The following is a 13,477-nucleotide window of genomic DNA, read 5'->3' on the forward strand; positions in this document are numbered from 1 at the left end:
TTCCGACAAGGAAAATTCGTTGTGAACGGTCACCCAACTTGGAATATCAAGTCGGAAACAATCTTTCAAGACTTTCCGACCTGAAGTCAGAAGTCCGAGATTTCCGAGTGCCCAGTTGTCATGAACGCGGCATTATCTCATTTTCTAATATCCCTGGTCAGTCATATGACAAGGAAGAAAGGCAATCGGTGTTGTTGTTGGTTTATTAAATGGCCTGGGGTTATGAAATAATATGAACATGGATTTAAAATGAAATCACAGCAAGTTGCCTCGTCAACGAAACTGTTTGTCATGTAAAGAAAGGTGAGCTTCATGGCTAGCTAATGTTACACACTTTCCATCTGTCAAATCATGTGGTCTACCATTTCAGCTAACTAGGCTTACGTTAACTTAACTGCCTAGCTAGTTAGCCAGAATCCGACTAGATGTTAATTACATGCTCTCTCTAGTCGTAACGCGGCGCGAGATATAATGTACCTCAATCCAGGGATGGGAGATGACATTGTACTCCTAATTTCCCGAACTAACAAATCTAGAAGATTCAAATACAGCGAGGTTTTTGTCAGCATTCTAGGCTAGCTAATGCTATAGCAGCCCATTGGATTTTATGAAAATGCGACGCCTAGCGTTGGGCGTGAGTAGTTACCGGAAGACTTGTCGAATCAAATGGGCTGCTGTAGCATTAGCTAGCCAAGTATGCTGACAAAAAAAACTAGCAGTCATTAAAGTCTAGCAGTTCTCTATTTCTCAGTTGGGATAATTAGGAGTGCAATGCCATTGAGGTACATTTTCCGTGCCATATCTCACGCCGGATGCGCGTTGTCCTGGTCGTGGCATTAGCAACGTTTCGACTAGACGAGAGATAATATGATTGATGAACAGGGCCTAAAATTAACACCTGCCAAATGCGGGTAGGTTTTAGCATTGGCGGGTAAAATGTATATTTCATCAGCCACGTTGGCGGGTGGTCAGGGCTCTACAGTGCGAGCATTTCACTTGTATTTGTGAAAATAAATAGTTTAGTATGATCACATTTTTAGTACAATAATTGCCGCATAAGCAGTTTTAAAAGTGTTTCCTCCGTGTTGTTTCATAGCTGTTAAATTAATCGCACAATGTCAAATAACTACGAATCCTATATGTGACTGACCTTCGATCTTCTGTAGCGAAATGTTGTATTTTATATTGGATAAAAGTAGAGACTCCAAGCTAGAAAATGGTATGAGGAACAATGGGAAAGTTATTCTGCTTTGAAAGTTAATCAACTTGTAACCTAAGTTTTGAGAAAATGGCCCTTGAATGTTTTCGTACACCTACTCAGCATTGTTCACACCCTCTTTCCAACCTATCTTTTTAAGGATTCACATGCGAGGCCATGTACAAAACAACCAAAGATTAAGACTAAAGGCTAGTTTATACTACAGGTGCGTTTGTAAATTTAATCTGGAGTGCCAGAGTGTGCTCTGGGTGTTCGTACACTCAGAACGTTGTCAGAACGTGAACAGAGTGTTTCGCTCCCGGAGCGTTCAGCCTGGTGCTGTAGAGAGCTACCTGAAGAAGCGGCCCAGCCAATAACGTTAGCTAGCTGGCTTTATCCCAGTGTTTGTCAGTTAGTCCACCACCTTGACATTGGATTGTCTGCACATTGCTGGCTAGATAGCTAACGTTAGCTGTCTAAACAGAGTGGAACAGCATCTGTCATATGAAGATTTGACAGCCAACTAGCTAGCTAACTTTGCTCTTTATCCATGGCAGAGCGCACACTGGATCCTCTGGCTGAAGAGTAGGGTTGATCCGAGCGTTCTGTTCTAACAGTAGCAGCCAAGTACCCAAGCTAACGTTGGCTAGCTTGCTAGCTACTTCCAGACACAAAAGCAAGAACAGCTCACTCTGATCATTTTACTCACCCTAGCAAATCAAATCAAATTTTATTTGTCACATACACATGGTTAGCAGATGTTAATGCGAGTGTAGCGAAATGCTTGTGCTTCTAGTTCCGACAATGCAGTAATAACCAACAAGTAATCTAGCTAACAATTCCAAAACTACTACCTTATAGACACAAGTGTAAGGGGATAAAGAATATGTACATAAAGATATATGAGTGAGTGATGGTACAGAGCGGCATAGGCAAGATACAGTAGATGGTATTGAGTGCAGTATATACATATGAGATGAGTATGTAAACAAAGTGGCTAGTGATACATGTATTACATAAAGATGCAGTAGATGATAAAGAGTACAGTATATACATATGAGATGAATAATGTAGACATTTAAGTCATGTAGGGTATGTAAACATTATATTAGGTAGCATTTTTTAAAGTGGCTAGTGATATATGGTCAGTATGTGTCGGCAATCCTTTCTAGCAGAGTTGGTTAAGCTGATTTTATGTTATCCACAGTATTAGTGACTGTAACTGTGCAGCTGGCAACAATTTAATTGTTTTTCTGCCAACATTTACTGACACTGGCCATGTTCAACGGCTGTTGAGCGCTCGCAAATTCGTCAGTTATTCTACACTCAGACGAGAGAGCTTTGAAATCAGAGTAGATAGCCAGAGTGAATTTACCAGCTACGTCTATCGACAGTTGTCGCAGTGACATCATGAACATTCTATTGAAATGGTTACTTGCATAGTAGTGGAGTCTTTTGTTTAGACATCTAGCTAGCTAGTTAGCTAGTTCAAGAAATAGAGTTAAGAAAATATATACTAAATTAAACTAAAGGAAAAAATATAAAATAAAAAGTAACACAAAGTAACAATAATGACGCGATATACAGTGGGTACTGGTACAGAGTCAATGTGCGGGGGTTCAGGTTAGTTGAGGTAATTTGTACATGTAGGTAGAGGTAAAAGTGACTGCATAGATAAAATGTAAAAAAAAAAACAGCGAGTAGCAAGCGGTGTAAAAACAAAGCGGGGGGGGTCAAATGTAAATAGTCTGGGTGGCCGTATGATTAGATGCTTGGGGGTAGAAGCTGTTTAGAAGCCTTTTGGTCCCAGACTTGGCGCTCTGGTACCGCTTGCCGTGCGGTTGCCGAGAGAACAGTCAATGACTTTGGTGACTGGAGTCTTTGACTTTTTTTTGGCCTTCCTCTGATACCGCCTAGTATATAGGTCCTGGATGGCAAGAAACTTTACCCCAGTGATGTACTGGGCGGTACGCACTGCCCTCTGTAGTGACTTACGGTCAGATGCCAAGCAGTTGCCATACCAGGCAGTGATGCAGCCGGTCAGGATGCTCTCGATTGTGCAGTTGTAGAACCTTTTGAGGATCTGGGGATCCACCCCAAATCTTTTCAGTCTCCTAAGGGGGAAAATGTGTTGTCATGCCCTCTTCAGGACTGTCTTGGTGTGTTTTGACCATGACAGTTAGTTAGGGATGTGGACACCAAGGAACTTAAAATTCTCAACCCACTCCACTACAGCTCCGTCAATGTTATTGGGGGCCTGTTCGGCCCTCCTTTTCCTGTAGTCCACGATCTGCTCCTTTGTCTTGCTCACATTGAGGGAGAGGTTGTTGTCCTGGCATCACACTGCCAGGTCTTTGACCTCCTCCCTATAGGCTGTCCCATCGTTGTCGGTGATCAGGCCTACCACTGTTGTCGTCAGCAGGAACGTCGGCATGAAGCAGAAAGATTGAGACGAAAGCGGGGTACCATTCGAGGTGCCACAAAACGGATTTTGAATCAAATTGATGTGGAAATAGCCCAGTCAAATCCGGATACCGATCACTTGAGTACATTGTTGGGATTGCTATCAGCTAAGGAGGACAGTTTGTTTGAACTTTATCGTGGAATTGAACAGTTAACGCCATTGAACGGATTGGAGGCAAAGATTGCATGCACGGAGGATTACAAAGAGCGCATTATCATGCTGAAGAGCCATGCACAACAAGTGATGAAGAAGAAACAGAACGTCAATCCACTACCAGCACGGGTGAGTGATGCTAACTCAAACAGATCAGAGACCATCAGTAAGGCTACCAAAGTTGATTATTGAGAAATTCTATGGAGATGTCAGTATGTGGCGGGAGTTTTGGAGCCAGTATGAGACTGCTATTCACAACAATGATTCATTGTGTAATAAAGAGAAGTTTACCTATCTGAAAACATATCTCACTGGACCAGCTGCAAAGGCAGTAGCAGGACTGATGTTAACAGACAGTAACTATGATGATGCAATCACTCTACTGAGCGGATTTGGAAGGAAAGATCTTGTGATTAGTGCTCATATGTCAAAGCTGCTGAATCTCACCCCTGTGAAAAACTCCTCTGATCTAAATGCATTGAGGCAGCTATATGATGAATGTGAAATTCAGATTAGGAGCCTGGAATCACTGGGTGTAGTGTCAGAAACCTATGGAAGCCTACTATGCCCAATCTTACTGCAGATGATTCCAGAGGACACATAGCTATTGACTATAGTCGTCAGAGGGGAGTAGATGATGAATGGAAAGTGTCTGAGATGATCAGTTTCCTACAGAAAGAGGTTCAGAGCAGGGACAGAGCGCTACAAATGGCAAGATCATGCAACCAACAGAAAGGGAGCAAACCATGGAACAAGTCAAGCTTCTCCAATGAAATGAAAACAAAAAGACCCAACATGCCATTTGCTGCAGCACTGCATACAGCCAGCCAGAAGGAACAAAATTGTCTATTCTGTGACAGTGCAGACCACAAATCAGAAAACTGCCCTGACCACAATATTGCTACACGCAAAGAGAAACTAAATAAAATGGGAAGATGCTTTGTAAGTTTAGGACAGAGACACATAGCAAAATCCTGTAAGGTCAAACATGTGTCATGTGCAACATGTGGAAGCAGACATCACATTGCTGTGTGTACCAGTAAGAGGAGTGAGGTGCAACCTCCTACTGTTTCTGCAGATGCTGCTGTTTCCTCAGTTTTTCCCATTCATTGAAGATGAAACCAGATGGACAGAACAGTGTTGCTACAAACGGCAAAGGCATGGGTCGAAGGCCCATCGGGCAGGAAGATAGCTCGTTGCTTACTAGATGGAGGCAGTAAGAGAAGCTTCATACATGAAAACCTTGTGAAGGGCTTGAAGCTACCAGTAATCAGACAAGAGGCACTCACTCTTCACACGTTTGGCTCCTCTGCCCAAGCAACGTCCCAACGCAAAACAGTGAAAGTCATCTTGGAGAATGTCTGGGACAAACAGCAGAGAAGAGAGAGAGAGGCAATTGAAACCCCACAAGTGTGCACAGCTGTGATGAAGGTTCCTGGTGAACAGATTCAATATGAGCTCAATTGAAAGGGACCAGCTCGCAAACTTTCCAGGAGATGACAATGATCCTGAACTCTCTGTCCTGATAGGAGCAGAATACTACTGGCAGATAGTATCAGGCAGAGTGGAGCGACTGATGGAGACGCTAGTTGCATTAGAGAGCACCTTTGGATGGTTGGTGCAGGGACCCGTGTCCATGTCAAGTGTCGCCGAGGCAACCTGCATGTTCATCTCACTTGATGAAGACCGTTTTAGAAACTTCAGAGTGCTTTCTCTCCAATAGTAATAATAATATGCACATATTAGCAATCTAGGACAGAGTAGGATGCAGTTCACTATGGGCACGCAATTCATCCAAAGTGAAAATACTGCCCCCTATCCCCAACAAGGTTAATAAATTATGAACTTCTTCTTTGATTATTTGTTTTTACATAGCCCATAAAAACATCTCCTGTCTTCCTAGTAAGGGTGATCAGGCCTCACCAGGAAGTCAGAAGTGAGTGATTGTTTTCCTGTACCTAAGACATTATTTAAATATATTTTCAACTTTTTGTGTATTGGGTTTTTCAGTATTTCTTCCAATCAAGATAATTTACACGTGTGCAACCAAAACTCTGACAATAGATCGATCACCACTTTATTTTAAGAATCTGAAATGTCAGAATAATAGTAGAGAGAATGAATTATTTCAGCTTTAATTTCTTTCATCACATTCCTTGTGGGTCAGAAGTTTACATACTCAATTAGTATTTGGTAGCATTGCCTTTACATTGTTTAACTTGGGTCAAACGTTTTGGGTAGCTTTCCACAAGCTTCCCACAAGAAGTTGGGTGAATTTTGTCCCATTCCTCCTGACAGAGCTAGTGTAACTCAGTCAGGTTTGTAGGCCTCCTTGCTCACACACACTTTTTCAGTTCTGCCTACAAATGTTCTATAGGATTGAGGTCCGTGCTTTGTGATGGCCACGCCAATACCTTCACTTTGTTGTCTTTAAGCCATTTTGCCACAACTTTGGCGTCTCACAGTACGGACATTGCAATTATTTCCCTGGCCACATCTGCAGTCCTCATGCCTCCTTGCAGCATGCAAGGCCTCTTTAGTGTCCGACGTTTTCATAACTGTGACCTTAATTGCCTACCGTCTGTAAGCTGTTAGTGTCTTAATGACCGTTACACATGTGCATATTCATTAATTGTTTATGGTTCTGTGGTAAACCATGGGGGTTTGGGTTGAACGTGCAGAAATTGACATGGAGGCTTTAGTCCGCAAAAACAACTTTACTAAGACAGAAAATAAACATAACAAACAAAATCACTTAGGTTTTGCCCAGTCCTTATTCTCTACTGTCACTTGGTGTCGGTCTCTCCTCATTCTCTCTTGCGGTGTGCCACCGTGCTCCTTTTATTTGGCCTCCACGGCTGGTTGGCACTTTCCTCTAATTACCTCTGCTTAGAGCTGTCCGTGTCGGGGTGCCCAGCTCCTGTATTCCCAGCAGGGGGAGCCAACGTCGATTCACATACCTCTCCTCTATTACCATCCCCCTGGGTAGACCTCCTGGGATACACCCCCCCCTTAGCCCTGACTGGGAGGGAGGGAGGCATGCTAAGGGCTAGGTTTGCATCCATCCAGGATTGGGCTTCCACATTGCCATGCTGGGCCCCCGACCTGTGGATGACAGAGAAAGAGAATCGCTGTAAGGACAGGAACCAGTGGGTGACACGGTCATTTGTGTCCATACCTCTTGCCATCCACACAAGTGGGGCATGGTCAGTGATCAGGGTGAACTTCCTGCCGAGGAGGTAATACTTGAGGGTGTCCAGTTCCCACTTCATGGCGAGGCACTCCTTCTCGACAATAGACGATTTCTTGTCCCTCGGGAGGAGTTTCCTGCTGACATACATGATGGGGTGCTCCTCGTCTTCCTGCTCTTGGGACAAAACGGCCCCTACCCCTGTATCAGAAGTGTCTGTCCGTACCAGGATTTTTTTTTTAGAAGTCTGGGGTGATGAGTTCAGGGTGCGAACATAGCGCATCCTTCAGGGCCTGGAATGCCGCCTCTGTCCTCCGTCCATCGCACCGTCTGGGGTAGTCGTGCCTTTGTTAAGTCTGTGAGGGGAGAAGTTATTGCGGCAAAGTTAGGTACAGATCTACTGTAGTACCCTGCTAAACCCCAGGAATGACTTCACCTGCCTCTTGGTTCGGGGGACTGGCCATCCCCTAATGGCAGAAATTAATTTATTCTTGGGGTTTCGCATTTCCCTTCCCGATCTGATAGCCCAGGTACTCCACCTCGGTGTAGCCCAGCTTGCACTTGTGGGGGCCATTTCTTCAGTAAATTCACATGGTAAAGCTTGAGGGGTTTTATCTGTCCCGGTTGGCGGACCTTATAGCTGACCTCACCTACCCGCTCAACGATGTTGTAGGGCCCATGCCACGTAGCCAGGAATTTACTCTCCATTGTAGGGATCAGCACCAAGACCTTCTCAACTGGTTGGAACTCTCGTGGTTGGGCCCCCCCGGTTGTAGACACGCTCCTAGGCACGTTGCACCTGGGCCATGTGCTCTCCCACCACAGGCCAAATCGCCATCATCCTCTCCCTCATCTTCTCCACATGTTCTACTACGCTGCAAAGGGGGGGCGGCTGCTCTTCCCAGACCTCCTTGGCTAGGTCCAGCAGCTCGCGGGGCCGACGGCCATACAGGAGCTCAAAGGGGGAGAACCCTGTGGATGCTTGGGGGTACTTCGTGCACTGAAAACATCAGGTGGGGCAGTTCCTCCTGTCTCTCTTGATGACCTTCTTCCACCAGCTCGTTCCACCAGCTCGTCCATTTGTGGATGGTACACGTTGGTCCTCACCTGTTTTATTCGTAACAGATTGCAGACATCTTTCATCACGTGAGACATGAGCACAGTGCCCTGGTCCGTCAAGATTTCCAGTGGAATACCTACCTGGCTAAATAAATGGAAGAGCTCCCGTGTGATACCTTTTGCTGCCACCATGGGTAGCGGGATTGCCTCAGGATATCGGGTGGCGTAATCCACGATGACCAGGATTTATTGGTGTCCCCTCGCGGTCTTTACCAACGGACCCACCAGATCCATTGCCACCTGCTCGAATGGCACTCCTATAATGTGCAATTGAACCAAAGGGTTTCGATAATGCACCCTCGGAGCTGTGATCTGGCACTCCGGGCAACTACTGCAGTAGTCCTCCACGGGGCGCTTAACTCCGGGCCAGTGGAACCGGTTCCCAATCCGCTCCCTGGTTTTCTCTATCCCCAGGTGTGCCCCAAGTAGGTGGGTGTGGGCAAGCTGCAACACAGTCCTAACATACTGGCTGGGTATGAGTAACAAGTATTTTGTCTCCCCATTATGCTTTACTACCTGATACAATAAATTATGCTTGTTTGCGAAGTGGGGGTAGTGCCAATCACTTAACCCAATTAACAGTATGCTATCCACTGCAATCACCTGGCCCTTCTGGAGAATGGGGTCTTCTATCTGGGCCATCCCGAACTGACCCGTGAGGATTCCAGTGTTGGGAGGTCCGTCTAGGGCCTCCAGCTCCATAAATGGGAGCCTGAGGTCTTCCTCGCACAGGGGCTCGCATGCCGGAGTGGGGTCATCTCCCTCCCCCGGGTCCGCCTCGGGCCCAGTGGACACCTCTCGTGATGGGGTTGGGTTGCACAGGCCACCGTCCTTTCGCCTTTTCTTCCTACCTCCCGTGCTCGCCTCCCCAGGTCCCTCCTCCACAGGGCCTGGAAGAGAGGGCAGTCTCGACCGAGGAGAATGGACACGGATAGGTTAGGAACAGCTCCCACGCGCATCTGGCACTCCCCCCTTGGGGTGGTTATCCTCACAGGCACCGTTGGGTACCTCTTCGTGTCCCTGTGTACACAAGACACTGTCACCTCCTCGTCCCCTGGCTCCTCCACCCCCTCTCGTGTGAGCCACTGCGGGTGGGCCAGGGTCACCATGCTGCTGGAGTCCAGCAGAGCACTGGTTTGTACAAGAACCATCGGAGGAGCCGTCTCGGTGTGCGCCCAACAGGAGGTGACGTAACTCGCCATCCGGGTTACCCCAGAGCTGGGGGATGCAGAGGGCATCGCCTCCTCCTGGCCGGGACAGCTCCACACGAGGTGCCCCGGCTCACAGCACTCATAGCAGCGTCTCTGATCTGGGTCCAGCAGCCGCTGACGTCGTCGGTTTGGGCCAGCCTCCCGTTTCACAGCCTTGGCTGGTTCCAACCGGGCCCCCTTCAGCCCCTCGCCTCTCTCTGTGTTGTTCATCCCCCTCGCCAAGTCTCTCTCCGCTCGGGCCCCTCTCAGCAGGTCCTCGGTGTTCTGGTGAATTTCCACCGCGGTCAGCAATTCCTCCAGGCTCTGGGGTTTCAGCATGCTCACCTTCTTCTTCATCTCGTATGGCAGGGCCCGAAGGTATTTATCCAGGGCGATCTTGTCGAGCATCGGGAGGGACGATACTTCCGTCAGTAGCCAGCCCTTGGTCAGGCGCACCAGGTCGCTCATCTGAGCACGGGGGGAAAGGGTGGGGTCAAAGGCGCAGTTGTGCACGGAATGCGAGATTGAACCCATAACTGCTCAGTATCTCCCGTTTGAGTCCCTCATAATTCGCGGCCTGGTCAGTGTTCAAATCGAAGTAGGCCTTCCCAGAGACGTAGGGTGCCAACAGGCTGGCCCACTTGGGCTGGAGCCATCCTTCCCTCTGGGCCGTCCTCTCGAAGGTGCACAAATACGACACCACGTAATCTTCCTCCCTTAACCTCTTGCTCCTACCTGACACGCAGGCGTCCCATCTAGACATCTGGAAATGCAAATGCGCTACGCTAAATGCTAATAGTACTAGTTAAAACTCAAACGTTCATTAAAATACACATGCAGGGTATTGAATTGAAGCTACACTCGTTGTGAATCCAGGCATCAAGTCAGATTTTTAAAATGCTTTTCGGCGAAAGCATGAGAAGCTATTATCTGATAGCATGTAACACCCCAAAAGACCCGCAGGGGACGTAAACAAAATAATTAGCATAGTCGTCGCTACACAAACCGCACAAATAAAATATAAAACATTCATTATCTTTGACCATCTTCTTTGTTGGCACTCCTAGATGTCCCATAATCACTATTGGGTCTTTTTTTTTTGTTTAAATCGGTCCACATATAGCCTAGATATCGATCTATGAAGACTGTGTGATAAAAGAAAAAAAATAGCGTCTTGTAACGTCATTTTTTAAAATTAAAAAAGTTGACGATAAACTTTCACAAAACACTTCGAAATACTTTTGTAATGCAACTTTAGGTATTCATACACGTTAATAAGCGACCAAATTGATCACGAGGCGATGTATATTCTTTAGCTGTCCGTCTGGAAATAATGTCCGGATAAATCTCAACCAAAATACCCGGTCAGAGACCTGAACAAATGGCTTGTCTCTTCTTCGTTTGACCAAGAAACAAAGCCTAGGCAAATGACAAGACTGTTGACATCGTGTGGAAGCTGTAGGTATTGCAACCTCAGCCCCATTTATTGTGGTTCGCCTTTATCAATGGGTTGAAGTGGCAGATGGATATATATTTCCATTTTCAGTGATCAGATTTTCCTGCGCTTTTCGATGAAACGCACGTTCTGTTATAGTCACAGCCGTGATTTAACCAGTTTTTATAAACGTCTGAGTGTTTTCTATCCACACATACTAATCATATGCATATACTATATCCCTGGCATGAGCAGCAGGGCGCTGAAATGTTGCGCGATTTTTAACAGAATGTTCGAAAAAGTAAATGTATTTTGCTAAGGTGTATCTAAACTTCGACCTTATCTCCATATATAATAACTTTACACATGAAACTCAACTAATGAGACATGTTATCCTCATATAATCTAAAGTCATGTTATCCTCGTTAACATGTCTCATTGTAAGAGGATAACATTTATCTAACGAGACAACATGTCCTCTGAGATATCTGAGACATGTTATCCTCTACCTGTAGATCCAACAGCGGTTTTGGACAGGCCCCTAGAATACATTACTAATCAGCTCACACGGAGCTGGTTGTGCTATTCATTCACCTCTTTCACATGTTAGCTAGTCCCCTGACAGCTCTCATTCACTCAATACTTAGTAGCTCAATTTCAATCCTCTTATCTTATTATCCTAATTCCTAATAGTAATAATTTCAATCGTTTGTTATCCAAATTTCAATCGGTTTTTGTTAACGACATTTCTTTCAGCTTATTATTCCATATCTCACAATCACACAACTTTCACATCCACATTCACTTCATACTATTTCCAAACAGACTCGGTAATCTCATTACCCACGTGCATTGTCTATGATTCTCTGTCATTACTTGCTATGCACAATATGTATCGTCAACAGTGCTCCTGCCGTTACTTACTTTACATGTAAATAACGCCACATACTCAAAATACCTTGTTATTTTTTTGTGGTTGCAAACCACATCAACATTTCTTCTAAATGCCTATAGACAGCTATCAGCGGGGCTTTCCATGGTAGCTTTGATTTCAATTGACTTACTGAAATCAGTTGCCTTCTCTTAATTGTTTGTGGATGGTGTGTCTCCTTCTGGACAGCTCACAGTAAGGGTCTGGTCTGGTCGTCTTTTTGGTCACATGGGAATTTCCCTCACGCATCATAAAATGCGCCACCAGTTTTCCTCGCAGACCCCCACTGGAAAGCTCCGCAGGTAGATTCAATAATTCTATTTGTGACGCCAATTTGTCTTGGAAATTCTACACCAGGGACACTCTAAGTCAATCATAAATTAATCATTCTTTATTCTCAGTGCTTTGGAGAGGTTCCAACCAACTCAATGCACCATGTACACACGTCGAAGAGGAGCTCTAACGAGGCAGTCCTGTTAGTTCTCTTATATACTGGTTACAGACATGTTGCATAGTTCATATGGTTGGTTCCAGTATGTGTCTAGGACTGTCTCCTATCTTAACTTAACCTCTTAAGCGCACCCGACACGCAGGCGTGCCATCTAGCCATCTGGAAATGCAAATGCGCTACGCTAAATGCTAATAGCACTCGTTAAAACTCAAACGTTCATTAAAACACACATGCAGGGTACTGAATTAAAGCTACACTCGTTGTGAATCCAGCCAACAAGTCAGATTTTTAAAATGCTTTTCGGCGAAAGCATGAGAAGCTATTATCTGATAGCATGCAACACCCCGAAATACCTGAAGGGGACGTAAACAAAATAATTAGCATAGCCGGCGCTACACAAAACGCAGAAATAAAATATAAAACATTCATTACCTTTGAAGATCTTCTTTTGTTGGCACTCCTAGATGTCCCATAAACATCACTATTGGGTATTTTTTTTAATCGGTCCATAATATACCCTAAATATCGATCTATGAAAAGTGTGTGTGATACAGGAAAAAAACACAGTTTTAAAACGCAACGTCATTTTTTTTTTAATTAAAAAAGTTGACGATAAACTTTCACAAAACCCTTCGAAATACTTTTGTAATCCATCAAATTGATCACGGGGCGATGTGTATTCAATAGCTCCACGTCTTAAAATCATGGTCGGAAATTTCTCTGCCAAAACATCCTGTCGGAGACCGGAAGGAATAGGCTCTCTCTTACTAGTTTGACCAAGAAACAAAGCCCAGGCAATTGACAAGACTGGCGACATCGTGTGGAAGCTGTAGGACCTGCAATCTCAGCCCCATGTAATTTGCTTTCCAATAGACAATACATGCAAGTTCATCAATCAATCAATTTACAGTAATACTATGCTCCAGCCCTGCGTGGCTTCATATGAAACACGCCAAATAAAATAAATGAATGTGCCAGAAAACAGTAGGCTAAGTGGATTTTGACTCATCGTTACCACATTATATGGGACGGTCAAATTGACTGACATTGACGATGAAGGAGCATCATGAGCTCTCCCTCCGTGTACAGATTGACTGGCTACAATGTACACACACACACACACACACACACACACACACACACACACACACACACACACACACACACAGGTACTGGGAGGCGGGACAGAGCAGACTGTCAAACCCGCCATCGCTCACTTTGTGACGGACAGGCGCCTGTCCTAATAGATCTCTAGAAGATGCATGTTGTTCATTCTAGCGGGAGAGGGCTCGGCTGACTTTTTTTAATGACTTCTGTGTTGTAAAAAAAATTGACTAGTTAATTTA

At 45.2% G+C, this 13,477-nt stretch overlaps 1 protein-coding gene across 3 annotated transcripts in view; it reads left to right on the forward strand.

The window, feature by feature from the left end:
- Window positions 1–13,477, forward strand: part of tmem251 (transmembrane protein 251) — a 17,086-nt gene continuing 3,609 nt past the window's right edge. Inside the window, exon 1 of one of the 3 annotated variants that reach the window (XM_035793966.2) lies at window positions 1–303. Coding sequence is in view for 2 of the 3 variants with exons in the window: in XM_035793965.2 (XP_035649858.1) it covers window positions 3,879–3,944 (66 nt within the window). In the remaining variant the exon portion in view is untranslated. Of the gene's footprint in view, window positions 304–2,717; window positions 3,945–13,477 lie in introns of those variants that run through there. The other 2 variants (XM_035793965.2, XM_035793964.2) reach the window with 2 other exon arrangements.

This window comes from Oncorhynchus keta, chromosome 19 (genome assembly GCF_023373465.1).
Source record: "Oncorhynchus keta strain PuntledgeMale-10-30-2019 chromosome 19, Oket_V2, whole genome shotgun sequence".
NCBI lineage: Eukaryota > Metazoa > Chordata > Actinopteri > Salmoniformes > Salmonidae > Oncorhynchus > Oncorhynchus keta.